This window comes from Stegodyphus dumicola, chromosome 10 (assembly GCF_044657685.1).
Source record: "Stegodyphus dumicola isolate Sdum_Otavi_A_Nest chromosome 10, ASM4465768v1".
In the NCBI taxonomy this organism is placed as follows: domain Eukaryota; kingdom Metazoa; phylum Arthropoda; class Arachnida; order Araneae; family Eresidae; genus Stegodyphus; species Stegodyphus dumicola.
Window position 1 is genome coordinate 163,755,120 of NC_140777.1, and position 27,769 is coordinate 163,782,888.

A 27,769-nucleotide genomic window follows, 5' to 3' on the forward strand; every position below is an offset into this window, starting at 1 on the left:
TAACATTGGGAATGAGACAAGTCGTTCTTAGCTAGCTGCCAAGCAAATAGATTAAGTTTTAAGTTAAGATTAAGTTTTTTCTAAGAAGTCTAATTCACCTGTATTGGATTCCCATATGTCTGTTCGAGAAAGAGATAACGCTTGTTGGCGCCAGTCTACAGCTATAACTGTCAAAGAACTTATGCTTTTAACACTTTACCGATTGAAAGCTTCCCGTCGATTTATGTTTTGTAGAACAAAAATAGGGAAAGTAAAAAGACCATCAATCCTTTGAAAAAAAAAAGAAAAAAATAGTATTTAAACAAAGTAGAAAACGAGATGGATATATAATATATAAATATATACTTCTTTTAATTTTCCTCGGACCGGCAAATTAAAAATCTATCCGCGGGCCGGATAGAAACTTCCGCCGGGCCGTAATTTGCCCATCCTTGGTCTAGACCTAACATGGTTTATGCTTCACGCATATGCAATAGGCATACTTTCAGCATGGTAACTTTCGTCGCTTAACCAAAGAACATCTATGTATGTTTGGCTTGGCGATGAATTCAAAATTCAGTCTTCAGCGATGCGTAAGTGAAGTGCTGCGGAATATGTGAAATTTGTTCACTTTCTGCCCAATTATGCGAGCAATTATTTACTGAGGACTTAAAAAAATGTATATGGGGAGCTTTGTGCCCAAATATGCGAGAATTTATTTATTGGGGACTCGAAAAAGCATATGGGGAGATAGACTTTATTCTTTTTTCACTCGCGTTGATGTTTATGAACTGCTTAAATTAATGCTGTAGGTTTTTGTAACGTGCATTAATCAATTAACTTAACCATATTTTACATTTATTTCCAAATGTATTTTTGTTTGATAGTTCATCTTATTTTAATATTATCATAAAATTTCTTTTCAAATTCATGCTTTCCACAAAGGCATGTCTCAGCCTAGGCAAATAATTCTTGAGCTTAACATAATCACTTATTTTAACCTCATTTTTCAAGTATGTTTTTTATTTCAGATTTCATGAAAGTTCATCTTTTAACAGGCATTCAGCAAAGTAACATACTTTGGTCCTATTTTTCTTATTCTTGATTACATTATCTTACCGTAGTGGTAATCCAAAATATGTCTTCGGACATTGCAAACATTCAAAATAACCTTTCATACTAATCACGCTAAATATAAGAAATTAGTAACAGCTTAACTTCTTCAACACTTCAGACTTCTTATTTAGGCCTAGCTTCTGCAACATGACAAAATTTAGTGGATTAACGTGTCTTTAGTTGCCAATCTCATGATACATCGCCAATTCTGTATGACGAACTTTAGTCAATAACTCTAACCAAGCTTGTTATTGCGCATGCGTGAAGCATAAACCATGCTAGGGCTAGACGATATTACTTGGACGTCTGAATGGCACAATATGGTACTCAAAGACGAGTCTCGGTTTTGTTTGTCGGATGGTAGTTTCCGGTTAAGAGTCTGGAGGCGTGGGGGATAGAACCAATTCGACTACTATTGGTGAACGCCCACACCCCTCGTCAGCATGGCATAATGGTGTGGGGGGGGCAATTAATCAGCTAGCCAGCCCTGTTACGCATCACATGCACATTGAAGGCACGGTTATACATTGATGAGGTGTTGCAGCCGATTGTGTTACCTAACGTTCAGTGGCTGCAAAATGGTATTTTTCAGCAGTACAACGCGACACAGCACACGACATTTGTTAGCCCACAAATCTTGCAGCATATCTCATTGCTTCTTTTGCCTGCGAATGCCCCTGTTTGTTCGCTGATCGAGCATATCTGGGATGTTATTGGTCACCGTTTGTCGGTTCTGTCCCAGCCGTTATCGGAGGACGAACGTTGGAGGAAGGTTCAAACCATGGGCGTCCATGTTTGAGAACACTATCCGCACACTAATTGAATCTGTACATCGTAGAGTTGCATCACCACGAGAGGTGTTCATACATCTTACTGATTCCTTGTATATTTAAGTACTGTATAAATTTGTCCTTCTATAAGTAACTTCACTTATTTACATATGCATGCTTTTCTCTGCGTATCAGTTTACATCACATTCTACCCAATCATGGTGTTACATTTTCTGTGTTCGGCAGTGTATATTAAAAGTATATATTAGTGCACAATAATTTGCCGCGGTACCCCACGGTTTCATAGAACACGAATTTGAAAATAATATCTTAAGCTGCAAATTTTATGGGGGGGAAGGGAATCAGTGTGTTTAAAGGAAATAGTGTTTTCGTTGTTGCTTAGTTTAGAGTAACTTTTTGGGAGATAAGACAGGGTAGTGTTATTAAATACTTCATTATGTATAGACAAACTTTAAGTAAAAACAGCACTCATGCATATCTTTCCAGCTCAGTCTGCGTATTTTTTGAGAAAGAAAAGCTGATAGGTTTAAGAGCATTGCGTATGCATTTTTGTGTTTTTAAATCATCTGATGGTTATACAGATTATAGTCTTGTTACCTTAAAATGGGTACTTCAGGGTCATTAATCCCCCTCCTTTTTTCGATCGCAATGTTTATCATTATTACAACAGTAATATAGTAATTTATCAAATTAGCAGCAATTACCATGGTTACAAGACAAGACGAAAGGAGAAATGACCTTGAAGTGCTTATTCTAAAGTGAGATTATAGCCAGTGATAACAGAAGTTTCGAAGGAATTAGCCCTTTGCATTTCGGGCACTTTCTAATATGACCTTTCAGCAACTCTTAGTCATTTTAGTATAAGTTACCAGCTACTCTGAGAACAATGGTGGGGGTACGCCCCCCCCCCCAATAACTACTTTTCCCTTCATTTTAAGGTAAGAAATACGTTGACAAGAGGACGGTCGCAAGGAGCTCTGTCGCCAGATTGATTACAATAAGAATATGTCGAAAATTTCCCTTCATGTATAAAGAGATATTTGTAGATGCCGCCACGCCACAACAACGGAATTACTCAGGGGCGTAGCTAGAGGGGGGCAAGGGGGACACCTGTCTCCGGGCGCAGCATCCAAGGGGCGCCAAATTGATATTACGAAATTTTAGAATTGAATGTTTTCCGTCCTTGGCAAGCAGTAGGGGCGCGAAATCTTCAGTTGTCCTTGAGCACTGAAAACCCTAGCTACGACTCTGGAATCACTAGCTTATACTACAATTGTGCCTCTGAAGGAACGATAGTTATCAGCTTGTCTTACAATGTCGCCACAGCAGCGACAACGGAGTTATCAAAGTATTTTTCTGTGTCGCTGTAGCGGCGACTGGGGAGTGCAAGGGTTAGGATGTAGTGAACCCTCTCGTCTCGACCACTTTCTTAGGGTGATCACCTCTGAGAATAACCAGCATTTCTGAGAACTTGAATAAGGAATTGAATATGACCTCACTAAGATGACTACCTTCGCAAAACATCAGATGAATTATTTAATTAAGGCAAAGCACACGAGGGCTATCTACCTAAAGGGAGGGATGCCTTCGTGGAGGACTTTTAAGGGAAACTGGCTCATATGCACGTTACACATGAGGAAAACTACGAAAACTCCCGTGCAGCCAGCCCGTTCGCGGGATTCGAACCTCGGACCGAACTACCAGTGTTCAGCGTCTTTACCGCTCGGCCGCTGGTGGGCCTGCAAAACATCAGAATTACCTAGAACCGTGAATGGTCGGCTTAGAAAATGTTTACTCAGTTATGATCTGTGCCTCAATTTTAAATGGATTTCCGCTTAACACAGCATTAAATATTAATTAAGCGTATATTTTAAAAACTTGCATAGTAAATTATTTTCTTTTGTTTTCAGACATTAGATTTCGTGTTTGCTTATCATTGTGCTTGAATACGGTTACGGAAATACGGATGGATAGTCTTGAATTATGTTGTTCAATTCATGATAACTTTATTTTTGCGGTTTAAATTCTGATAAACAGAAGAGTTAAAAAATATGACGTGTAAAGATAATTGAATTATTCGCCAACTAAAAGCTGCGAATGAACGAACAAAAATGCGCAGGTATGCAGACAATAAATGACCTAAAGGTTAAGTAGTTTGATTGTTCCTATTATCATCCTTGACCGGGCATTCCTAATCTCCATTTCCTAACAAGTGCCTCTCTTTCCCTGAAGTCGTTTTTCTAGTTGTCTGTAGTTTTTGTAGTATTTATGTGTTATTGGTCCGCTTACTCTGATTACTTTCAGGTTTCTTTTAAGCATAGGCAGAGAAAGTATTTTGAAACAGGTGGATCCTGTTGTGGAATACTAAATTTTGAGTCTTTTTCCCTTTCTTTTATTTCTTCGTTATTTTAATGCAGGAATTAAATATCTTTTAATAACCATGATTTGAGAATAAATGTATTCTTTTTAAAAAAGTTTTGTTGTCTAAAGTAGATTCACACTAGCTAATTGACAGACTAACTGGCAGATTTACTGCAAATCATTGTAAAGGTGCGCTAGTCAATTTCTCGTTTTTTCACTGTTTCAATTCTCCTTATTTCTTCCAACAGTGAATGAAGTTCATTTTCATTCACTATTTTCATTTGTTTCGCTGTTTTCATTCATTCATGAGACACCTTCACAGAAGTCTAACGCTGAACATAAAAAGAATTTTAAAACGCATATTTAAATTCAGAAATTTTATGACAAGCCTTGTAGGTATTTATTGCATTCAAATCGGGAAGCGCTGCTTTTAGTGTTTCAAAAGATTTTGAAGGGAAAAAGCAGTACTGTCTGGTGGCCTAGTTCGCTAAGGGTGCATTACGAGCTAAGCAATATAGAACTTTTATAAACAGTTGCAAATTTGAATTACATCCCGAAACTATTTTGTATTTCGGACGACATTATTTGTTCTATAAATTGCTGAAATCTGAATCCATTCTTGTCCGGGTGCATTGCTGAAATCTGAATACATTCGTGTCCGGGTGTTGGCTGGTCATACCACAAGCGAGGTTTTTTTACGATCTTTACGGTTTCTTTAAGTATAGTAGATGACATCATTTCAAAAGAACACCTGAATACGGGTATTGAAGTGAAAGGGGGGGAGGAACTTATCTGTCAAAACGGAAAAGAATCTTTGGCTCACAAGACAGCTTTCCGAAGAATGCCGTACCGACCTGCGACAGGTGGTTGACCTTGTCAAGGTGAAACGATGTTGCCTGTTCTGCTCTCCGCATTTTTTCTGAGTTGTCTCTACTTTCTCTGACTCGATCCCCCCCTTTTTTTTAAAGTTTTGTTCATATTTCCGATGGGTCAAGGTCAGAATTGTCAGTGTGCATTTGAAATTCTCTCAGCAGTTTTAATTTCCACGTCAAAAGAATGGAAGGTACTGGAAATTTTTAAAGAGAACTAACTTGTTGAATTGTGCTGGTTTAAAAATTTTGTGTGAACATCTTATCGAACATGTCTTTTTTGCAATTCAGATAAATAAATGGTAATTAGTTAGACTTTTTTTTTTTTTTTTTTTGTAGAAGTAAAAATCTAACTTTTATCTTAATTGACTAACTGGAAGTCAAACGTGTGCTCTGATAGCTTGCTGTAAAAAAAGTAAAAAGTAAATTAATTTGTCTTCAAGCTACTTTTTATTAAAATCTAACTGGTAGTTACGCATGAAATATTCTGTACCTTTTTTTCTAAATTGTTTGGAAGTGATTTCAGTTAAAAGTGAAAGCATAAAATTAAAGAGACTCTGGATAAATTCACTAAAAACGTTTTGTGTACCTCCTTTTTTTTAGCAAGCGCTTAAATCATGATCTGAGAAATTACCCTATACTGAATTTTAGGTCTAATAAATTGTATATAAGATCTGTTCCTATATGTATAATTGTTTCAATTTCCTTTCTATCAAAATTATGAGTACTTAACTGCATTTAACTTTAACTTACATTATTATGGAGCTCGCAGCGGTAAACTCTCTAAACACTGGTAGTGTTATCCGGGTTTCTAATTCCAGCGAGCAGGCTGTCTACATAGGCATTTTCTTGAATTTCAGATACATGTTCCGTTCTGAAATCTTATTGATAATGATGCAATGTGAATTCAGGACCATTCGAGAGTACTGGGCATTTCAGCCCTGCTCGACGAGCACCATTCAATCTCTATGTACGTACTATTAATTAAATGTACTATTTAATTCAACATTGTAATGCTGTAGTGGCAATAGGAAACGATCTACCGCGAGCTAGATTAACTTAGTGGCTTAATTCAACCATTAATGAGCTTAGTTGCTAAAAACGTGCAGCTTGAGAATTTATCGTAAATTCATTTTTTGGCTGCTTAGTTAAGCTGGCTACTTGGAATTTTCTTCATTTGTAACGTACAAAAGTAGCCATAAAACATTCTTGCCTATTCTGACTTCCTATTTGATGAAGTACTCGCAGAGAATTACTCACGCGTCGGAAAAGCGGTAGCTGGTTAGAATAACCATTGACCTGCACTAATACAAGCACTTTGAGCACACAGCAATCGTAGATCGTCCAGTTCCAAGAGAAATAGAGGTATCGAAGCAGCTCGTTTGCGATTTTTTCCTGTATGATTTTTAGAGGCATTTGGAGAGGATGCTGTGAACGAACTCGCCTCGAGCCATTGTTTCCAAAAGTTCAGATCGGGAGAGTAGAGTCTTTGTGATGAACACCGCTGTGGGGGACCATAGCAGTTGGACGACGAACCCTTAAAGCAACTGTAGAGGAGACTAGCAATGAAACGTAGTGAACTTTTCGAATGCTTCCAGGTTTTCAAGGAAATAGGCGTACAAATTCATTCAAAACATTGTTGGCAGTCAACAATAAACAACGAATGACAGCCTTATTTATTGTTGCTATCTCGAGATCGCAGCACGCTCATATTTGGACGAGTGCTCGCGAGTTTGAAAAGTGGGTCCAGTATGACACTAAGCGTACCAAATATTGTTACTATGTGACCTTTTGTGCCTCATATCTCAGTCCACCTCTGTACTTATAGATCTTGCTCTGTGTCTAGTGGACTAGTCGCCTAGTGGTGCATTAGTAAGTAATACCACCAGGACGCATCATTCCAAAGGATTTGTATTCGCAACAGTTGCTACGGAAGTAGTATGCATTGCAGGAAAAAATTAAAGGCCGTCGCTGTTTAATCGCAAACTTTCTACGACAGTGCGAATCTTTGTGTAGCAGGGACGCCATTCGGCGACTTGGCTTGGAGACGTGCTTACCGAACATATTACCACATGCACACATATTACCACATGCTGCATTCCCTGGATGACACCACAACGGAAAACTCTTCCACAATAACGAAGATTTGCGGCACGCAGCTACAGATTCTTTTGCGCCCAAGAACTCGGAGTTTTACAGCCAGGGCATTGCACTGCTGCAGGAATTTGGCAAATAGTGCTGGATGCTGATGATTATTTCAAGGCGTTTTGATGTATATTTTGCACTGCATGTCTCACTGTTTTTGATAATTATGAACGACGATAAATTTTTCTTTTCTTTTTTTTTTTTTTTGGTTATCTTGTAAATACGAGTCCATTCCCCGTTAGTTCGTTGACAAAGACATCCTGCTCATATAACTTGCATCTGCTTTTTACTAGTTAATTAATCAACTATTAGCAAACCATAATTAGATTTCTGTGAAGCTCTGGTTCATGATCATACGTTTCTTTCCGTAATGAAATATTTTAAATTAATAAATTGGATAGCTAAAAGCTGGCATAAACCTCTGTGACCTTAATCGGAAGTGACCTAAATTAGAACAGTTATAACAGTATTATGAATATATTAATTAATCTTTACTTACAGCTAAAGATTTTCAAGCTATTTTTACTGTAAATTGCTGTATTCAGGTTAGAAAATAAAGCTTGTTTTTTCAAGTGTCATAACTATCGGTTTCATCTTCTTAATTATTTTATTAACGAGTTATTTTTTAATTAAAGTTTTAATATATTTTGATTACGACGCTGAATTCTGGTTTGGATATAAATAGGTTTATTTTAAGCAAGTAAACAGAGTGAGATAGATTCATTACAAGCTTACAAAAGTTAAACCTTAAATTGCAAATGGCCGCTATGTGCGGTGTGTGGTTAGCAATGGTGGTTGCTGTGTCATTGGGCCCAGGTTCGAAATCTGTAGATGTCTTGGATGTCTTATGAATCTATACATGGCGACATGAATGCAACACGGAGCTGACACTGCAGCATATTTCGGCACAGATCAACAGGACAGCTCAAAATTCGGTTTCGATCCAATGCCTGATCCTGTTTCGGTGTCCATTTTATGCAGGTACCCGTAAGGAATAATTAAATTCTACTCCGAACTTCCGGAAACAATGGCTCGCAGTGCGTTGGTTCGCAGCATCCTATCAAAACGCCTCTAAAGTTCATACAGGCAAAAATCGATTAATCGTCTTGAATATGTACTGTTGCTAATTGTAACCCTTGGGTTCGTTATTGAATTGTGACGTTGCCTTGGGTTATTATTCATTGCATGACAGTCTCGTTGCTAGGCCAATGTCGACCCTGCGCAGCGACGATCGTAGGCCTGTGACAGCTCTGTGAAGGTGAAGGATATGCGTTAATACTTTCGCGTATTGTTATATCAGTATAGAAATTTCTCTTTAGTCGTGTCGATCGTGTGCCGATGAATAGTGTGGAACCTATGCCATTATCTGTACTATGCCGTGCCGGACGTAGTCAGTGTCGATCTTAAGGAGTTTTGATACCATAAATGTAATTCTTTGCTGCATGCACTTGTTTTAAAGTTAGTATCGGACAAGAGAAATGTCACAGTAGCAGATTGCAAATTAAAAGCTTTCACATTTCGATAAGCGAAAACCATCATCTTCTCTTAACAAAGAAGTTTTTCCGCGCATGCACATTTGTCCAAAGAAAGTCTTTATACATATTCTTTGCATTTGTCTTGTAGCGCCATCTGTGAAACAAAATTGAACTTAAAAAATGTTAGAGGAGATGGTGTGTAAAAATATGTATCTGTTCTAAAGATCCAAATTTGAAGTCATTTAACTAAAATTGAAGGACTTTGAATGGATGAGGAAAAACATCAAGAAAATTTAGTTCACCATTTCAAATTCTTTTTTTTACTCTCTTTTTTTGGGGGGGGGAGGAAGCGATAGTAATCTTATTAAACCTAAAATTGGAAGGGGGCTTTTTTTCCCCCCTTCCTTTACCCCATGAGAGAGAGGAGAAGAATAGTGATTTTAGCAAATGTACAGTTGGAGGAAGAAAAGGTGTTTAGATTTTTTATATTCTGCTTAGATTGGTAAAATATTCAAGTATTAGATTTTTCTGGAAGCTTTTATTTTTTATTAATTTTAATTAATGAATTTAATTCAAGCTTTCAATTTGCCTTCTGTCTCCTTTTTGCTTATTAAATAATATTATATTCATGAGTGAAATAATTTACTTCTGAAAATTTTACTCAAAATGCATGAATTTTTTTTTTGTTTGAAATTAGCATCAAACAGAGGTTTATTCCTGTTGTTAAAATAATTGTGGATATTTTTTATTTTAGGCTAAGGTTTATTTTATAAATAAATAGATATTATCTTAATGAGAACAATTAAAAGATTTGTATATTTAAACAAAAGGAATGACTGGTCAAATTTGGTTTGGAAAAAATTATGTGTTTATTATCTAATATTAATTATGGTAATTAAAAAAAAGGATGCAAGTTTTTAAAGCAAAATTTTAAATTTGTTTGATTTTGATATTAATTGTCGTTGCTGTATTTCACTTGACTTTTTGCATTTTATGCGCCTTCGGTGTTTTTGATATACTATTATATTTTCAGTATGATCTCTCTCTTTTTTTTAAAATTATTATTATTAGTATTTTTTAAATTTTGCATTTTTATTGTGTTATTTTTCACCACTAAAAGTCTGTAATCCTTTCTCAGAGAAGTTGCCTGTGGTGGTCGAATGGATAAGACTGCTGAAGTTTGACCCGTGTTCAAATTCCTGTAAAAGGGTTGGTTGCATCGGTGTTCATGATTTTCAAGATGTATAGTGTGAATATGGGTCTTTCCCTAGAAAATCCATCATGGAGGCATCCTTAGCTTTCGGAATATACTTCTGCTTTGCTTTATTCGGTTAGCGATATTTAGTCAGTCTTAATGGAGCTGCTTTCTATTAGCTGTATCTGTTTAATTAAGAATAGTATTATGGTGCTTCTTCAGCTCATTTTATACATTTGTGTCACTATTTTAATTTCAATTAGGCTTATGTCTATCTATGAACTTGATATCATGGTTCTATGCAGAGCTTAAATTGCGCCGGAGCCCTAAATAAGAAGGCACTGGCACTTCTATGTAATTGAACAATAATTTCAGTAGAAATCTGGTCTCGAAAATTTTATTTTTAGTAATAAAATTATATTAAAAATCACTTTTTAAATTTTAATTTATCTTTGTACATTTTATTTAATTGTAATAATTTAATTGCTTTAGTATATAATTATTTTAATGAATAATAATTATTAATTAACAATAAAAATACTGATTATTAATATTTAATAATTATTAATTAATCTGAATTTAATTTTTATATTATTAATGATTTTAATGGCCATTTTATTTATTTACTGTTGTTCCTCTTTCTTGATGGTCTTACATTGGGCTCTGGCACTTCTAATTTTAGAAATTAACCCTGGGACTATGGCTTATTTAATTTCAAATAAGTTCATAATTTTAAAATATATCACAGAAATGCAAAAAAAGTGGAGAATGATCGTTGTTTAAACAGTATATTTTATACTAATTTGTTGAAATTTATAATGACTGTGTAAATTACTTTTTAAATTAATTATAATATGCTGAATGATATCACATTTATGTTTAAATTTCAATTGATAAATATTATTTTATATTTTTGTTTTTGTATGTTTAATTTTTGCAGTTAATACTGTGCTTGATATGCAGTTATGTAAAGATTTATTTATTTATTTTTTAATTGCAGATCGTGAGGACCAATCCATTTTGTGCACGTGAGTGTTTTCATCCCCTTTTCATTTTATAAAAAAGTCTGTCGTGGACACCACAACTTCCTTGTATGGCCTATTAATTATACACATTTTTTTCTGTACTTCATTTAAACTTATTATCTTGAATTATCCTATCTTAATTAGCTGGTCCCTCAAGGAAAGTTGAAAATAAAATCAAAAATTGCAAATTTTGACATTAAATATCCCAGTCATTTTTGTTGTATGGAAGTCAAAAAACTTCTTGCATTTTTGTTTTTTCGTAATGAGTATAAAAATTTTCTCAGATATATAATTATAGAAATTGTGACACTGCATTAAAAGCTAGATTTCATTATTTGTCGAAAATTAAAGTTTTTTAAAATTTGATATTGGCAAAACATGAATATTTTTTCATTTATTTCTTGCACTTCATTTAAACTTATTTCTCTGAATTATTCTTACTTAATTAACTGATCCCTCCAGGCAAGTTGAAAATGACATAAAAAACTGCAAATTTTGAAATTAAATATTCCGGTTAGTTTTTGTTGTATATAATTAGTGTAAAATTTTCCCAAATATAAGTATGGGAACTCGGAGATACTATTAAAATTATGTTAGTTGTCAAAAATTATTATTTTCAAGTTTGACATTGCCCAAACATGAATATTTTTGTCATTTAAAACACTTCTGTACTTGGAAGTATATAACTATGACCAACAACTGCAGAAATAAAGGCCAGGTATAGACGTTTACGCCGAGCAGTCCCATATACAAAATTTCAGCATTCTGTGGATGATTGCTCTTGAGTTATGCAAGATGCATATATATATTATTATGTACAGGCCATAACCAGAACAAGTCCCGTTTAAATCAATTTTAAATCCATTTGGTGCTACTTTGGTAGACAATTGCACGGATTTTGGTGACTTTTTGGCGATTTTTCTTTTGGCAAGTAATACGACTTATGGTAAACCCATTGCTGAATAAGTTATTTATGGTAACCGATACTTTGTTGTCATTTTATTTAAAAAATAATGCATTTTATTATGAAAAATTTTATTTTTTCTGATATTTTATGAAATTTTATGCTGTGGATGACGCGATGTTTTCTCCAACGATGTTTTGTAGCACGACGTTTTCGCCTTGCGTTGTTTTCTCCGCGACGTTTTCGTCCGCGATGTTTTTGCCGCGATGTTAGCGGCGGACACCTAAAATTCAGTTCAATAGCAATGTCGCAAAATAATTTTAAAATGAGCATATCTTTAGAATTTCTGATACACAATTCCGCGCGCTGGAGATAAAACTTTTTTTCCCATTAGAGTTTTGCCATTGCTCGCTTTGAAATCCTTGAGGTTTTAATCAAAAGTTCGTTAAAGTTTTACAAAATATGAAATAGATAATAAAACAAGTTCCATATTTCAAATTTGGTCTTCCACATGCCCATATTCGTAGGAAGATTACGTCATTCAAAATTGGATGGCTCTGTGTACCGTTGTTTTATCACAATGCGAGAAATAAACATACATTTATACAAATCATTCATTATTTAATTTCTTCAAATATAATGCAGGACTCTAACATTTGGTGGCAACAGTTTGAAAAGTGAAACGGACATTTATAGTGATTCAACGCAAAATCGCAAAACAAAAACAATAGTCCTTCAGGGACAAAGCTCCTTTGGACTAACAAAACTTAATATATTTTTCAAACATGCATTGTATATTATCAATTTAATGACATGTTCCATTAAATAAACAGGGTAAAAATTATAAAATCAAGACCTAAATCTATTTTCCCAACTCGTGTCCAGCTTTTTCTAATGTAATTTTAATTTTGTTATTTATTTAGGGTTAAGAAGGAAGGGTAGTTTCATGTTGGAAGGAACTTTGATTTTAAAATGAATATTATGAATGTTTTACGATATCCTGATGCGTCACTAAATACAAAATACATTGTAGAAAAATCTCTCACAAAAAGTTCCTATTTTCCAAAATAATATGAAAAAGCAATTTCTAATATACAATTAATTTATCTTGTAACACATGTCGAAGGATCAGCTTAACTCAGTTAGCTTATTTGCAAATCTAATAAGGTGTTACACATACACCGTGAGTAAGATTTCACCACTTGATTAACTAAACTTCTTCAAGCAAACGGAGGTAGTTTCAAGATATTCTACCTCACTATTTGTGAGCATTAAACAGAATACAGAATGCTACAGAGCAAATGTAGCAGTCACCGGGACCTGGAAGAAACCACAAGCTGCCTCTAATCCACTTCTAATTACAATATCTAATTTATTCTTAGCAGTCGCTAGAAGATTCATCTATTACGGCTAACAGTGATTCACAATTTGTAAGCTTACTAAACCAAATCAATGACGTCACCTTACTTTAAAAGTAATTGGCTTTAATATCTATAAATTTAATCTAATGTTTTAAACATTATTTATGGCTGTTGAATATTAAAATACAATTTAATTTTGCATTTTTTAAAAATGGTTTTATTATGTATGATTATTTAAATAAGGTACTATTCGGTTTCGAGGGCCGTAAAAAATCGCCAAACTATTGTTGATGCCAATGCTGCCAAAAATAATTGCGGCAACCTTAACGCAAGAAAGGAAGTGTAATAGTAAATAACTATCTAAGAATGATATTTTAATCTAGATGAAAGGTTAATTTCATATAATAAATTTTTTTTATTATAATTTATATGAAAAAGGCTAAACATGACTGAATGAAAGCGTAATAGTAAATAACTATTTCAGATCATTGTTATAATTTATATAAAAATTGCTAAATATAAGTGAATGGATACCTGCATCGCTATTTCGCTACCGACTTATCGCTAAAGCATTATTTCATCTCGTTGGTTGTTCAAACGTAATTTTCTATAATGAATGAAAATATTTGAAAATATTCTCGGTAAAGTGCAAAATCGCCCACTTATTTGTTTGCCGCTTTTTACAAGGGTAAAAACTATTGGATTTTTGTCAATTTTCTTTTACTTTTTAAGTGAAAATAGGTCGATGTGTACATAGATAAAGCCAAGGGTGTGCGCAGTGCCATTTTTGTGCAATTCTGGGATTTTTTTTTAAGTGAAAATAGGTCGATGCGCACATGGATAGCGAGTATGTGCAATTTTTAAAAACGCGTCACAGCGGATGTTTCTGAACTTTACCCAAAATTCTATTGCTGACTTTTCGTCATGGGCAATTCCCAAATTGTTAAATCCATAGGATATTAAAGGATTTAAAATCAAAAAAAGGATTTAAAAATTAAACTAGTATTTCAATGGCGTCTTAAGAAATATAAAACTATATAAACTTACGCGATCTGAAATCAGCGCTGTTATCAGCTAGATTTGGCGCGCTGTTAAATGGACGCGTTTGCTAGATTTGGCGATTTTGCGCATACATTTTCGCTGTAATTTTTTACAGTCCTCAAAACGGAATAGTACCTTAAATAATTTTAATTGTAGGCGTGATGTAATCAGCTCTCTGATTGGTTATAGAATATTTGTGCATTACCGCGCCATTTAAAATTTAATTCATATCTTCGAATTCCTTTAAAAATGTCTCTTTCAAAGATGAATGTTATTGGTATGTACCAAGAATTATTGGTATCATAATCAAAAAATTGTCCTTTGAGACCTTATTTTGGCCAGCCTGGCTTTCCTAATCAAAGATTTATTTATAAATTCTTACAAGGGTCAGAGGAAATTTATTTTAAGTTTTTGAAGGAAACCTCCCTAATTGCTTCTTCAATGAAGTGCGAAAATGTAGATCACAGATGAAGATCATTAGAAGAGCCGGTTCTGAGGACGGCCGTATATGGTATTGTGGTCATGTTGGAAGAAATAATCGCTGTAAATGTAAGAAAAGTATTAGACATTCCTCCTTTTTTACCGACAATAAATTAATTGCTGTTATTTTAGCTCTAGTGTACAAAGCGTTCTTATTTACGTATTTTAAAATATTTAAGTAATATTTTAATTCTTTTAAACGTTGGTATGATGGTTTTTAATTCGATATTCAATTTATGTAATATTTTAATCCAATTAAACGTTGGCACAATGTTTTTATAGTGGTATTTTTATTCTATTTGTGTGCTATATGAAAGCAATAATTTAACCTTTCTTTAGTATTTTATACTCGTAGTAAATGTATTTATTTACATTTGCCTGCCATCTTAAAAAACAACGTTTTCAACAAAAAATTAATCCATTTTTTTAATGATATTTATTTTTTTAAAGTTTCGAATACTTTACTATGTGGAAAATAACGCAAAAACGGGGTTTTTCAAGATGGCTGACGATTGTAAAAACCGCGCCAACAATTGTGCCAAAGTTAATCGCCAAAAATCCGTGCAACCGTCTACCAAAGTAGCAATTTATGTAATATTTTAATCCAATTAAATGTTGGCGCAATGTTTTTATAGCGGTATTTTTATTCTATTTCTGTGCTATATGAAAGTAATAATTTAACCTTTCTTTAGTATTTTATACTCGTAGTAAATGTATTTATTTACATTTGCCTGCCATCTTAAAAAACGTTTTCAACAAAAAATTAATCCATTTTTTAACGATATTTATTTTTTTAAAGTTTCAAATACTTTACTATGTGGAAAATAATGCAAAAACGGGGTTTTTCAAGATGGCTGACGATTGTAAAAACCGCGCCAACAATCGCGGCAAAGTTAATCGCCAAAAATCCGTGCAACCGTCTACCAAAGTAGCACCATCCATTTTTATTAAAGGGCGTCCTTAATTCTGTCTGTGTGTACAGATTTCATGGGGGGGGGAGTGTTGCAAATGTATTCAGGAGCAATCAAAATTGATATTTTCATGGAAATGTGACACTAGAAATTTTTCTTGAACAATATTTCCTTTACTTTGTACAAGGAAGGGGAATGCATTACTGTCATTTTAAAGCTTTAGAAAATTGTATTTTAAAAATTGTTAAGTGCAAAATGAATGTTTTTTAGTGCAAGCATTGTTTTATTTGATTCATGCTATATTTAAGTATAATTAATTGTATTTTTATGTTTCTTATGTGCTAATCGGTCTCTATATGATCTGGTCATTACTTGGCTGGAAAATGCAATCTAAATTTTTTAATTTAAATGTAGATTTAATTTTAATTATTTTTCATTCCCCACAAATGTTAACAATTTCCTTATCTATATCTGTATGAAATACAACTACTGCTAAATTTATAGCAAGAAAAGCATTTTTAATATAAATTTCTTTATTTTGTAGTAGAAATTGCTGTTAACAAGATAATTTTTTAATGTATTTTGCAATATAGAAATTATAAATTTTATGTGAAATTATTATTATTTGGTTATAAAAGAATACCAAGTAATTAATATAGAAATTATTTGTTGCAAAATCAGCCTTGTTGTAATCAAAGCTTCTTACAATGATTATTTCTATTGCTAATCAATGTTAATCCCTATTATATTAAGCATTATTTTGACTTCGCTGTTAAATTTATGGGAAAAACTTGTAGGGGAATTACAGTATTTACTCGCATGTTTTGCCCTTTACATATTCCCCCCCCCCCAGTTTTTCAGCTCATGGTGTAGAAACTTTAGATTCATGGTAACTGTTTTGATTCGAAATCAGACTTCGTTTTATATCCAATTTATTTCACTTGAGGAACACATACAGGTAAATGCGATTATTTACATGTTTAGTATAATGATCATATCTTAATGATGAAAAACATTCAGTATCTCAGTAGTAAGGTAACATAACTGCTTAGAATATGATCAAATGATCCGTACATCTTAATGAGGGAAAACATTCAGTATTTCAGTAGCTTAACTGCTGCTTGCACGAATTTTCCTATCATTACATTCAAAAATAAAACTGGTTGCCAGATTCGTACATCAAACAAAATTGCAAAACAAACTCTTAAATAATAATAAACGGGAAAATGCTAAACTTAATAGGAATCACAACATCCTTCCCTCCTTTGCATTGCAGGCATGTTTTCCTTAAAGCAATGCAAAATGAAGTAGTGAAAATGTATACATATATAATAAACATAAATTTAAACACATGACATGAAACTGAACTAAGAACTATAAACGTGTGAATATAACATCAAAGAGCAATAAACACACAAATGGACATTACAATTATCTAAGTGTCGGAAAAAAAAGTCACTAGCAATTCAAAAGTCCATTCGTTTAACATGCACTACTTGACTTGACGACCGCTTCGAGTTACCTTTATATTTTCTGTAATCTTGTTATCACAAGGCCCTAAGAGTTTCACCCAGGCTTAAGGCAAACAAGGCAGCATCTTTTGCATATAACTTGAAATTTCTTCTCACCTAGAGTGACCTTAGGAGCTTTCTTACAGTCTCTACTAAAGTGTGGATGATCACAAAAAATACATTTAGCCTTTTCCTGCATGGATGAAATAAGAGCTGAAGCAGAAGGGATGTTATTTCTTGTAGTATCAATTTTCCTTTTAATCTTGAGTTCCAAAACCGGATCAAACCAAATTTATCATCTCTTCCGATTCGACTTCATGGTGTAAAATGCACATCAGTTTTTCCAGGGATCTCTGACTTGTAGCTTCTGCTTCGTCAATATTTTCTGAAATTCTACTCCTTTCCCACGCTCGCAGAACATTTTGTGGCAAACATGACTCCACCAATGGCTCTAAAAAGTCTGGAAATTTTTCTTTTGTGTGCCCTAAACTTTCCAATGCTCTTAATTTTGTCTCTAGCATATCGTAGAGGGTGGCTAAATCAGGGGCATTCTTCCCGGCCGTAACATTTTTCAGAATCAGTGAAAGGAGGTTGCGGACATATATTTGCACTAAGAGATCCTCCCGGCCAAATCTTAATTTCAGCTGTTGGATGGCCCTTTGGATAATTTTCAGCTTTTATTGGAAAACTGGATATTAATATAGCAGCCCTCAAATCAGGCACCATAGACTGGAATAAATACTGGAATTTGTCTAAAGCAGTCACTGAGTCATGTATTTTTGAAAAAATACTCTAAAATGTTAAAAAGTCTTTGGGATCATCCAAAAACATTTAAATTCAAATTTAGGTAATTTTAATTTTAGCCCATCACGCTCTGCAGGACTTTCCAAAAAAGATCCAGAATCTTTACTTAATAGCTCTTCTATCTTTGATTTAAGCTCAAGATAATTATTTCTATAATCCTCTGCCGCCTCAAAATCAGCTTCATATTCAGTAACAGCCTTAGTATTTTCTAAAAGTAATGACGAAATGTCTAAATGTAAATAATTATCTTGTAACTGAGCATTCTGGCGTCTACTTTCGTCCCCAAATATTGCTTCAACTTATTCACGGTAGACGTGAAGCTCTTAACAACTTTAGTTTTATTTTCAGAGCATCCATATTTATATGTACACTATAGTTACTTAAAACGTATGTACACTATAGTTAAAATATTTACTTAAAATGATTCATAATAAATTCCTAATTTCTATTTATACTGAAGAAATTAATGTGTTTATACTTTCTTAAACTTAAATCACTTTATCATGGTAAACAACATATCGTATACTTACAAGCAGAAATTTAAATCATTCGTATCTGTACACTTTTATAATTTCAAATTCTGCATTCTTCAAATGCAGAATGCCTACCCTGTCTTGTCTTCGGATGCCAGTTTTGTTTTGATTCAAAATCAGACTTCGTTTTATATCCAATTTATTTCACTTTACAAACACATACAGATAAATGCGATTATTTACATGTTTAGTATAATGATCAAAATGATCCTTACATCCTAATGATGAAAAACATTCAGTATTTCTGTAGCTTAACTAAACTGCTGCTTGCTTAGAACAGGAATTTTTCTATCATTACATTCAAAAATAAAACTGGTTGCCAGATTCATACATCAAACAAAATTGCAGAACAAACTCTTAGATAATAATAAATGGGAAAATGCTAAACTTATAGGAGTCACAACAGTAACCATGTAAAATATGTGTGCAAATAGTAAATATTTTATGTAAGTAAAAAGAATAGTATTGAAATTGTCAGTATACTCAGTCAGAGGAAGTACATAATATAATAATCTTAGTATGTCTGTGTGTATTTTTTTAATGTACTATGTTCATCATTTAAGACTTCTCTTTAAAAATAGTATATGCCACATATAATTCCTCTCCCAATTTTCAAGCAGTGAAACTAGTAGGATAAGGAGGAAGTGATGCGAGTAAATATAGTATATATCCATTAAGTTTTCCTGTCCATTAAAGACTGTTGAATGATTAATATATAGGATTGTAATCTATAATTTAATCCCAGTAATGCCCTCCAGAAATGTGTATTTTCATTTTCTTTTCTCTATTTAAGGTGTAGCAGTTAAGAGTTAGGGTAAAGTAATCAAGTCATCTTAACTTGATATGTGAAAATTAAATTTAAAGAGTTTGTTCAATATTGTTATTTCACATTTTGCAATAAGTATTTTAAAAATATATTATGTAGCCAAAAGTAGACCTTAGGTGTTCTGGAATGCTGTATACAGTACAAAGTCTGTAATCCGGACATCCATTATCTGGAATGATCTATAATGCGGACCTCAAAGCCACAAACCTTTTTTTTTTTTTTTTTTTTTTTTTTGTATGCTTTACGCATGCATGTTTAATGTTTATGCATGAGCGTTTAGCATAAAAAATGAAGCAACTTCAACAACTTACATTGAAAGAAATGTTTAATAAAGTAAACAAATAAATATTAAGCTTTTTTTTTTGTAAGTTTTGATACCCTTTACATCATAATTCCTCTTTATTTCATAAATTACAGTTTCATATTTTTAATTGTATAATTTCTGCATGGCATCTTACCAGATTTAAATTGATGATCTATAATCCAGAAAAACCCTTAATTCAGATTTTGTACTGTATATTTTTTCTCAGCATATATGTTTTGAACTTAGCTAATTAATTAATTCATCCCTTCTATTATTTCCATCTTTTCATTTTGTTCTAAGGAAAGAAATTTCTGAAAAATATGCAGAACGATATTCTGAGAATCTCTTAGAGTGGACAAAGTTTATGTTATCTTAAGATTGAATTTTATCTAGTTTTTTTGATTAATTTGCTTCTTTATGGTAGACTGACTGAAGAAAGTCATATTAACCTTTTTCAGTATAGGGTAGATGTTCAATCCTAAATTATAATCTCAAAGTTATCCTCCGTCAGGAATATAAAAAATGCATTGTTCTTGGTAAAGACTGATAAACTATTTTACTGTATTTTATAAATGCATAAGATGTTGTTTCTTTTAATACCGATTACCTCGTAGTTTTCAAGTAAAAAAATTGCACATCTTTTATCCAGTAGTGACATTTGTTACAGTTCTTCAGATTTTATATTTTTTTATTAATTTACAGTTTTATTCTTTCCAAATTATTATTGCATTTTAGACCAAACTTTATATATATTATTATGTTTATAGCATGTTTATGATTTGGTTATATATTAATTTTTTGCTTTTATTGTAGTGGTGAATCAGGTGCAGGCAAAACTGAAAATACTAAAAAAGTTATTCAGTACTTAGCATATGTAGCATCATCTAAGCCAAAATCTTCTAGTACTCATTCAGTAAGGGTGATATACATGTACTTTTTTTTAATCCATATATAAGATTTATTAATGCCTTTTATTTTTTTAGCCTTTTCTGTTATTTACATATTTTAAAGACCTTTCTTAAATAAATATATCTCAACACATTCTTTCGTCTCCCTTTCTTGAGAAGGTAAAGTGTGTGTCCCTTTTCCCAATTTCTTATTGTTTTGAATTAACTTAACTTTAATCTGTATCTTATCATGTCAGTATTAAGCTACCATATTATTGATTTGAGATATTGGGAGACAGAATAATGATTCAAACATGCTTGTGATGAAATTTCTGCCCTTGAAATTCTATTTATGATAAACAGAATCTATATAAATTACTCTTTCTATAACAAAATTTATGTAATTTTTATCATTGTGTGTGTCTTTGTTTGGTGTATCTCATAAGATTAGATTTGCTTATTAAAATATTGCTTTACTTCTTTAAGCAAATATCGTATTTAGAAACAGTTTCATTCTTTATTACTTATTAATTGTAATTTTTCGTGTATTTTAATTTGTTGGCATGCAAGTAGCTACTTTTTAATCTTTTAAACTGAGAGAACTTGGTGATAATAGTGTTTATGATGTAGAATACCTTAGTTATGTTTAAGCTTCTGTACATCTAATTTTTTAAGCATACCAAATAGCTTTTGAAACTATAAAATGTAATAAAGGTATTTAATTAAGGTGGAATCTTTATTTTATATGAAAAAGTATTCTATCTGTGTTAGATTTTTATTTCACTTCATTGATTTAAGTAACCTTTAGAAATTGTTTCTGGTTGCATCAGCTTCTTTCCTTTCAATATTTTGAGTATTGAAAATTCAGCATCTTTTCAAGTATTCTCTAGTATTTTGAAAAGATGGTCCAGACATCTGATTGTATGCTAATCTTCTGAGAAATTTTGTAGCATGAATATTGTAAGTGATATCTGCATATAAAATTAAGGTAATAAAATTTCAGATTATATTAAGTACTTTGGAAAAGATTTGTGCCTTTGTCTTAACATATCAAACAAAACAGGAAAAAAAAAAAAAAAAAAAAAAAAGTTTTGAAATTACCATATTTATTTTCATATTTCTACCCTTTGTGTTCATCCTAGTAGTCCCCCCCCCCTTTATGTTTAATAAAGTAAACAAATAAATATTAAGCTTTTTTTTTTTTTTTGTTGTTGTTGTTGTTGTTGTTGTTGTTGTTGTAAATTTTGATACCCTTTAGATCATAATTGTTCTTTATTTCATGAATTACGGTTTCATATTTTTAATTTTATAATTTCTGCATGCCATCGTACCAGATTTAAACTGATGATCTATAATCCGGAAAAAATCAATAATCCGGAATCGCCAAAGTCCCGACGAGTCCGGATTAACGACTTTTGACTGTATAGTTTTCTGGACACTGAGAAATCTCTAGTACCTCAAAATTACTCTTCTTGTTGTTTGACTTCTGAATTAAATATCTTGTAATATTTTTTCCCTCTTCTTTTATTGACATTGTAACTGCTTAGTCTTTGGTCTACACGGCCGACTCCTCCCAAAGTTCTATTGTAATCCACTACCACGTTTGGTTTCATTTTTGTTTCCTTCCTTCCTGCCGGTAACTGCAATCATCTCTGTGCTGTGCCCAGTGGAAAGTAGTGCTACATCCTTTTTGTCCTTCCATTTCAAGACCATGACTTTTCCCTTATGATATGCAACAATTTATCCCTTTTTCAACTTTTTTTTTTTAGCTCAGTAGGCATACCTTTCCTGTTCAGGCGAACTGTGCCATATATATTGGTTTTATACGATATTAGCAATTCTGCCAGTTCTGGGGACGTATAAAAGCAGCAGTTACACAGTGCCCTTTGTTCAAAAGGGGATACAAAAGTGTCATCACGACTTGTGATGACACAGGCAAATTTTTGAATTGTTCATTTAAAATGGTTCCTTTTCCTGTGTAGATTATGCGTGACCACATGTAACCAGATTCGGATTCGCATAACATGTAAAATTTTATGCCAAACCTAGCTTTTTTGAGTGGCATATATTGCACCCAACCAAGGCACCCCTTATACAACATCAAACTTTCATCAATAGAAATGTTTTTATTTAGAGAATATGCACTTATAAATTTTCCATTCAAATGTTCGAACAAAGACCATATTTTGCACAATTTTGGATTAGGGTGCAATTCTATCCTCATTGTCCGCAAATGTAAACCTCATTGTCCGCAAAATGTAAAAATTGCAACAAGGGTTTGTATCTTCTGTTTGAAAGAAGTTTCCCAAATATAGGTGTATGAAATATTTCTTTTTTACACCAATATAAATATATATTTTTACACCAATAATCTTCGGGCTTTTTCACGATGCCCTGTAAAGTGAAAACCACTAATAATATCCTAATTTCATCTTTTGTAGTTGGATACCATTTCTGAGCCCTTGATTCCTTTTCAATTCCTTTTTTCTTTTTTTTTTTTCCAAATACTGAGAAGCATAACGATTTGTTTCATTACATATAATTTGCAGAGTTCCATCATAAAAAAAAAAATATTAAAAAAAAAACTGCAAAATGTCGTCACTGTCAGGACAAAAATTTAGTCCTGGGTCTCCTTGAAGTATAAATTCTGGGGGAGCAGGATTTGGTGTATCCGTATTTAGTTCACACCACTGATGAACAGCACTCAAGCTTTCTGAATCAAAATCACTTTCTGTTTCAGAAGTATCGAAATCTGAACAATCAGATTCTGAAATATCTAAACAGTATTCACTTCCAAAATCATCGTCTGAATTGGATTCACTGTAATCAGAATCGATATATCCTGCGCAAGCCATTTTGAAAAAATAAAACGAGACATAAGTTATGCAAGCACTCAATGATTCACTACAAAGACATTTGGACTTTCACCAGAAAGTGACACTTACTCATATTTTAAATCTGCAGCTGAAAACACTGTATAGTAGCCAGAAAAGTAAACAAAAGCATTCGAAAACATAAAAAGCACATGTGAAATAATTCGAGAAAGACTGATTGAAAGTGTAAAATTTCACAGTGCCCAAGCTACAAAAACCGGGAAGGGGTTAAAAGCCTCTGTGACTGCAACCCCGCCTCAGACAAGCGGCGTGATATGGTGGACGATAACATGGGAGGTATAGATGTGGCTGTAGTGCGTTGAATAGTCGACAAAGACACCATTGGGGCGATTTGGGCCTGGCAAACAATCATCCTATCTTGCGTCGCATTTGTGCTCCTTGGCCTTCAAAAGCCTTCATTAATTTCATCGGCAATTTCCTTGTAGCAACCATTGCTGCCAACATCTTTGGACAGCAGTGTCTGTACGCTGCAAGGGGCAGCCTATTGTTCGGTATGACCACCCAGCTTCACGCAACCCTACAGTACGACCACATTTGAAGTTGTTTAGTTGTCTGTAAGGTCTTCGATATCATTGTAATGCCATCTTTAGTTGCTTCTTTATGGAATTACAATGGCAGCAACAAAAAAAAGATAAAATTTCCACCTCTGTTACTGGTTTTATACTTTGTGAATTGCTCACTAGAAATGCAATTCCTGTTCATTTTCCTTGAAATTTTGATCGTTTGCATGTTTGATCAAGATGGTTTTTGCATACTTAAATTTCGTCACGATCACAAAAGTCTTTCTTGGCACTTCGATTTTTTGGCAAAAGAGTGTGTATTGTGCTCTTTATGAGAAAAGCTTGTGCTCTTTATCATTGATGAACTATTTTTGTAAATTTTATATCGCTTTGCTGAAGAATTCGTCTCTGTCAGGTTTCTTGCTAAAAATGATACAAAAATAATAATCTAGGTGAATGACAGTTACATATCTCATTATAACTATTATAAAGAAAATAAGCTTTGTGTTAAAATTTAGCTAAATGTGTCAAATGCAGTTATTTTGAACTATTGCAAAGTAAATATTATCTATTTTTTCAATTAAAAGAAAAATATTAATGAAGTATCACTTTTAGCAGGGAAAAGAGAGCGCAATTAGAACGAAAATTTGAATAGTACTTCAAACAAGCTGTTCTTTCTGTAGTGGCAAAACGAATCTCAATGAGAACTATGTAATTTGATAATGTGTTAATTGTACATTATGTAATGTGTATGTACTCAGAGAAAATCCTTGTTTTAATGCGTGTCATCTTTTTTTTTTTTTTTTTTTAATTTGATATACTGAAATAATAGTATAGCTGTAATTGTTGCATGACTCATTGCATGTTTTCTGCTTCATTACATGTCTGTACTCTTAGTCCTGTATGGTTTTCAATGTAAAATAATGTGTTAATTTTTAATTGCATGCATTTTAAAATTTCTCTCAATATGTGTTTCCTTCTTTTTTCTTTTATAGTATAATGTGCCACCTAATATAATTGTAAGTATTGCTTCTTCTTGTGCTCATATAGCGTATTCTTTTTTAAAATTTTTCATTGAATGTCTAAATTTTTAATCATACTCCCCCCCACAGTGTTCTTCATTGAACAGGGTGGGAGTTCAAGATATAGATAGATAATACTATAATCTCTCTTCTGCTGTGTATGTTCTTCATCCCTTTTAATGTTTTTGCATGTTTAACATTGTTTTGTGTATTATTATTTTTTTTTTTTGTTTTTGTTACAACAAGTGGAAATTGTTGTTGCACAGTAAACTTCAGAGGCTTTACAATGTAACATTCTTAAAAAATAGCATTTAATACATAAATTATAAACTAAATGTGTGCTACATGTGAATGTGCTTATATACTCTTTCATGTGAATGAAAAGAAAATAACTTTTTGTAGAAGAATAAGTGTGTGGTGAATGTTCTTTTATATTAAACTTGTGTTGTACTTATTTTCCAATATGCTGATTTATTAGTGCTGTATAATAATCACAGATTATCAGCAATGTCATTATAAAATTGATTTAATAATGTTTAAAATTCTTATATTTTTTAGGGTGAATTAGAGCAGCAACTCCTTCAAGCTAATCCCATTCTTGAAGCTTTTGGTAATGCCAAAACTGTAAAAAATGATAACTCATCTAGATTTGTAAGTACAATTTCATTTTTGTAAATATTTATAAGATTGGATGGAGTTCATTCATTCAGTTGAGTGTATTTATTCACTCATATGACTCAGTGAAAAAGAGCCCCATGTTTTATGTTTTTGCTCCAGGATGTTACATTTTTGTAAAAATATATTTAAAAATAGCAGCTGTTTCATTTCTCTAAAAATAAGTGCAAAATCCTTTATTTAATTATAATCAAGTATTATTTAAAAATAGTGCTTGTAAGTTATGTGAAAATTCGTGTAACATCACACACAGCAGAATGAAAAATCCCAGCATGCCTTACATAATAATATTAATTAATCTATATTATGAAAATAAAAGCACTGATAATTTTTTAGCTAAGTAGTATGCATGTGAAACTATTTTTTAATATGGAATTTAATACTGGATATTTAATACCCCCTTTTCTACAATTATTGTTATTTTACACAACTAAAGAGTTTGCATCTCAACTTTCATTTATATGAATTTCATTTAAAACCATTAGAAACAGCTTAACATGTCTCCCCCCCCCCCCCCCGCCTTACTTTTCATTTCTATTTTTTCTCCTTCTTCCTTTTTTAATCATGATACTCAATAGTAAAATCCATAAAGTATGTAATTTTTTTCTTAAAATTTTGAAAATCTATCATTTTTAATCCAGTCACAAAAATCAGTTCTTGCATTGGTTGCTGCTTATGGAAATATAATTTTCAAAAATAAAGCATTCTTATAACTTTTTTCTGAAATATACATATTATTGTCCAGTGATATATTTTTAAATAAAACCTAAAATGTTTCTGCAAGTCATAAAACTTCCAAAAGGAGCTAAAAAACTGAAGGTTATTAATTGACTTACAGATAAATTGAATTTCACGATTTGCTTGCATCAGATTGCTCAAAGTAAGTATGTGATTTTTAATTTTGACAAATGAGAAAGTATTCTGAGAAACTGATCAAGGACTTGTTAGGATATTTAATTATTAATCATATCATATAATGGAGCATGCAAGAGCTGTCTTCTATAATGACATTCTACCATGTGTTCATATACTTGTATGTTCATCTCTTTTATGTTTTTTGTATTTAAAGCAAAAGCTTGTAAAAAGTAAATTTTAATCTTTTGTTTGTGACTATTCTTGCTTGTCTGAAATCAGAGCAAGCCCACAAAATTCGTGGCAAGGGGTCAAGATTGTGCCTGTTTTGGCAACAAAATGTTAATCTAATTGTATTGTAGCTTTCATTTTTGAAAACCTATGTACATTTAATAATTTATTTTTTAAATGTGTTACATTTTTTTCTGATATTTTAATGTTTTAGTTGTGATGTTAAAAAAATCTTTTTTTAAAGGGGAAATTCATAAGAATAAATTTTGATGCTTCTGGTTTCATTGCGGGAGCTAATATTGAAACATGTATCCTTTATTCAAATATTTATTTTCACTGCATTTTGTTAATGTATAAACTTTTTTTTTTGTGTTAATTTGTTTATGATTTAATGAAAAAGTAGTAAGAGACTTGTTATGCTGTCTTCTTTTTTATTGTTATTATCGTGAACTCCTTTACTATTCTTTTTAACAATTCACTTTTTTCCAACTCATGTCATTTCGGGGGGGGGGGGATTGATGAAAATTTTGAATGGCAGAACTTTTTTTCTCTTCCTTTAAAATAAAATCTAATGTGTCGGAGGTTTTCTACTAAAATTTTAATCATTGAAGCTCATTTGTTTGCAGTTCATCTAAAAAACAATATTTATTACATTCTTTTTGTTTTCAAGAAACTAAAACTTATAGACCCTAAGGACACAAAATTGAGACTGAAAAAAAATCTAGAGCGAAATCCTAAATTTTGAGAGTCGATATGTATATTATATACCAGTATACTGGTGCCCGTCTAAGACTTTTTTTTTCTTTCAGGTAGCTGCCTATTGTTAATTTTTGTTTTTTTAAATCAATTTTGCATACTTTTGATGTGCATCTGTAGAGATGGGTGCTTGAATATAGTTGTGTAAGTCTCAAGACAAAAACTTTTAAAATTTCAGTAGGAATTTAAAATTTATGTTTTTATGCACTTTGATGATGCAACCCAGCTGAACATACTTATTTAAAATATGGGTAAAAAGCTTTTGAACTTTGATTTAAATTCAATATTATTATTTTATAAAAAAAGTTAGCAAATATAACA

General features: G+C 32.4%; 1 protein-coding gene across 2 annotated transcripts in view; it reads left to right on the forward strand.

The window, feature by feature from the left end:
* Positions 1-27,769, forward strand: part of LOC118185946 (uncharacterized) — a 191,198-nt gene that overhangs the window by 81,679 nt on the left and 81,750 nt on the right. Inside the window, exons 3-7 of one of the 2 annotated variants that reach the window (XM_085825795.1) lie at positions 10,932-10,959; positions 20,445-20,544; positions 24,908-24,931; positions 25,493-25,585; positions 26,937-27,000. In XM_085825795.1, the coding sequence (XP_085681921.1) occupies positions 10,932-10,959; positions 20,445-20,544; positions 24,908-24,931; positions 25,493-25,585; positions 26,937-27,000 (309 nt within the window). The remainder of the gene's footprint in view (positions 1-10,931; positions 10,960-20,444; positions 20,545-24,907; positions 24,932-25,492; positions 25,586-26,936; positions 27,001-27,769) is intronic. The other variant, XM_085825796.1, reaches the window with a different exon arrangement.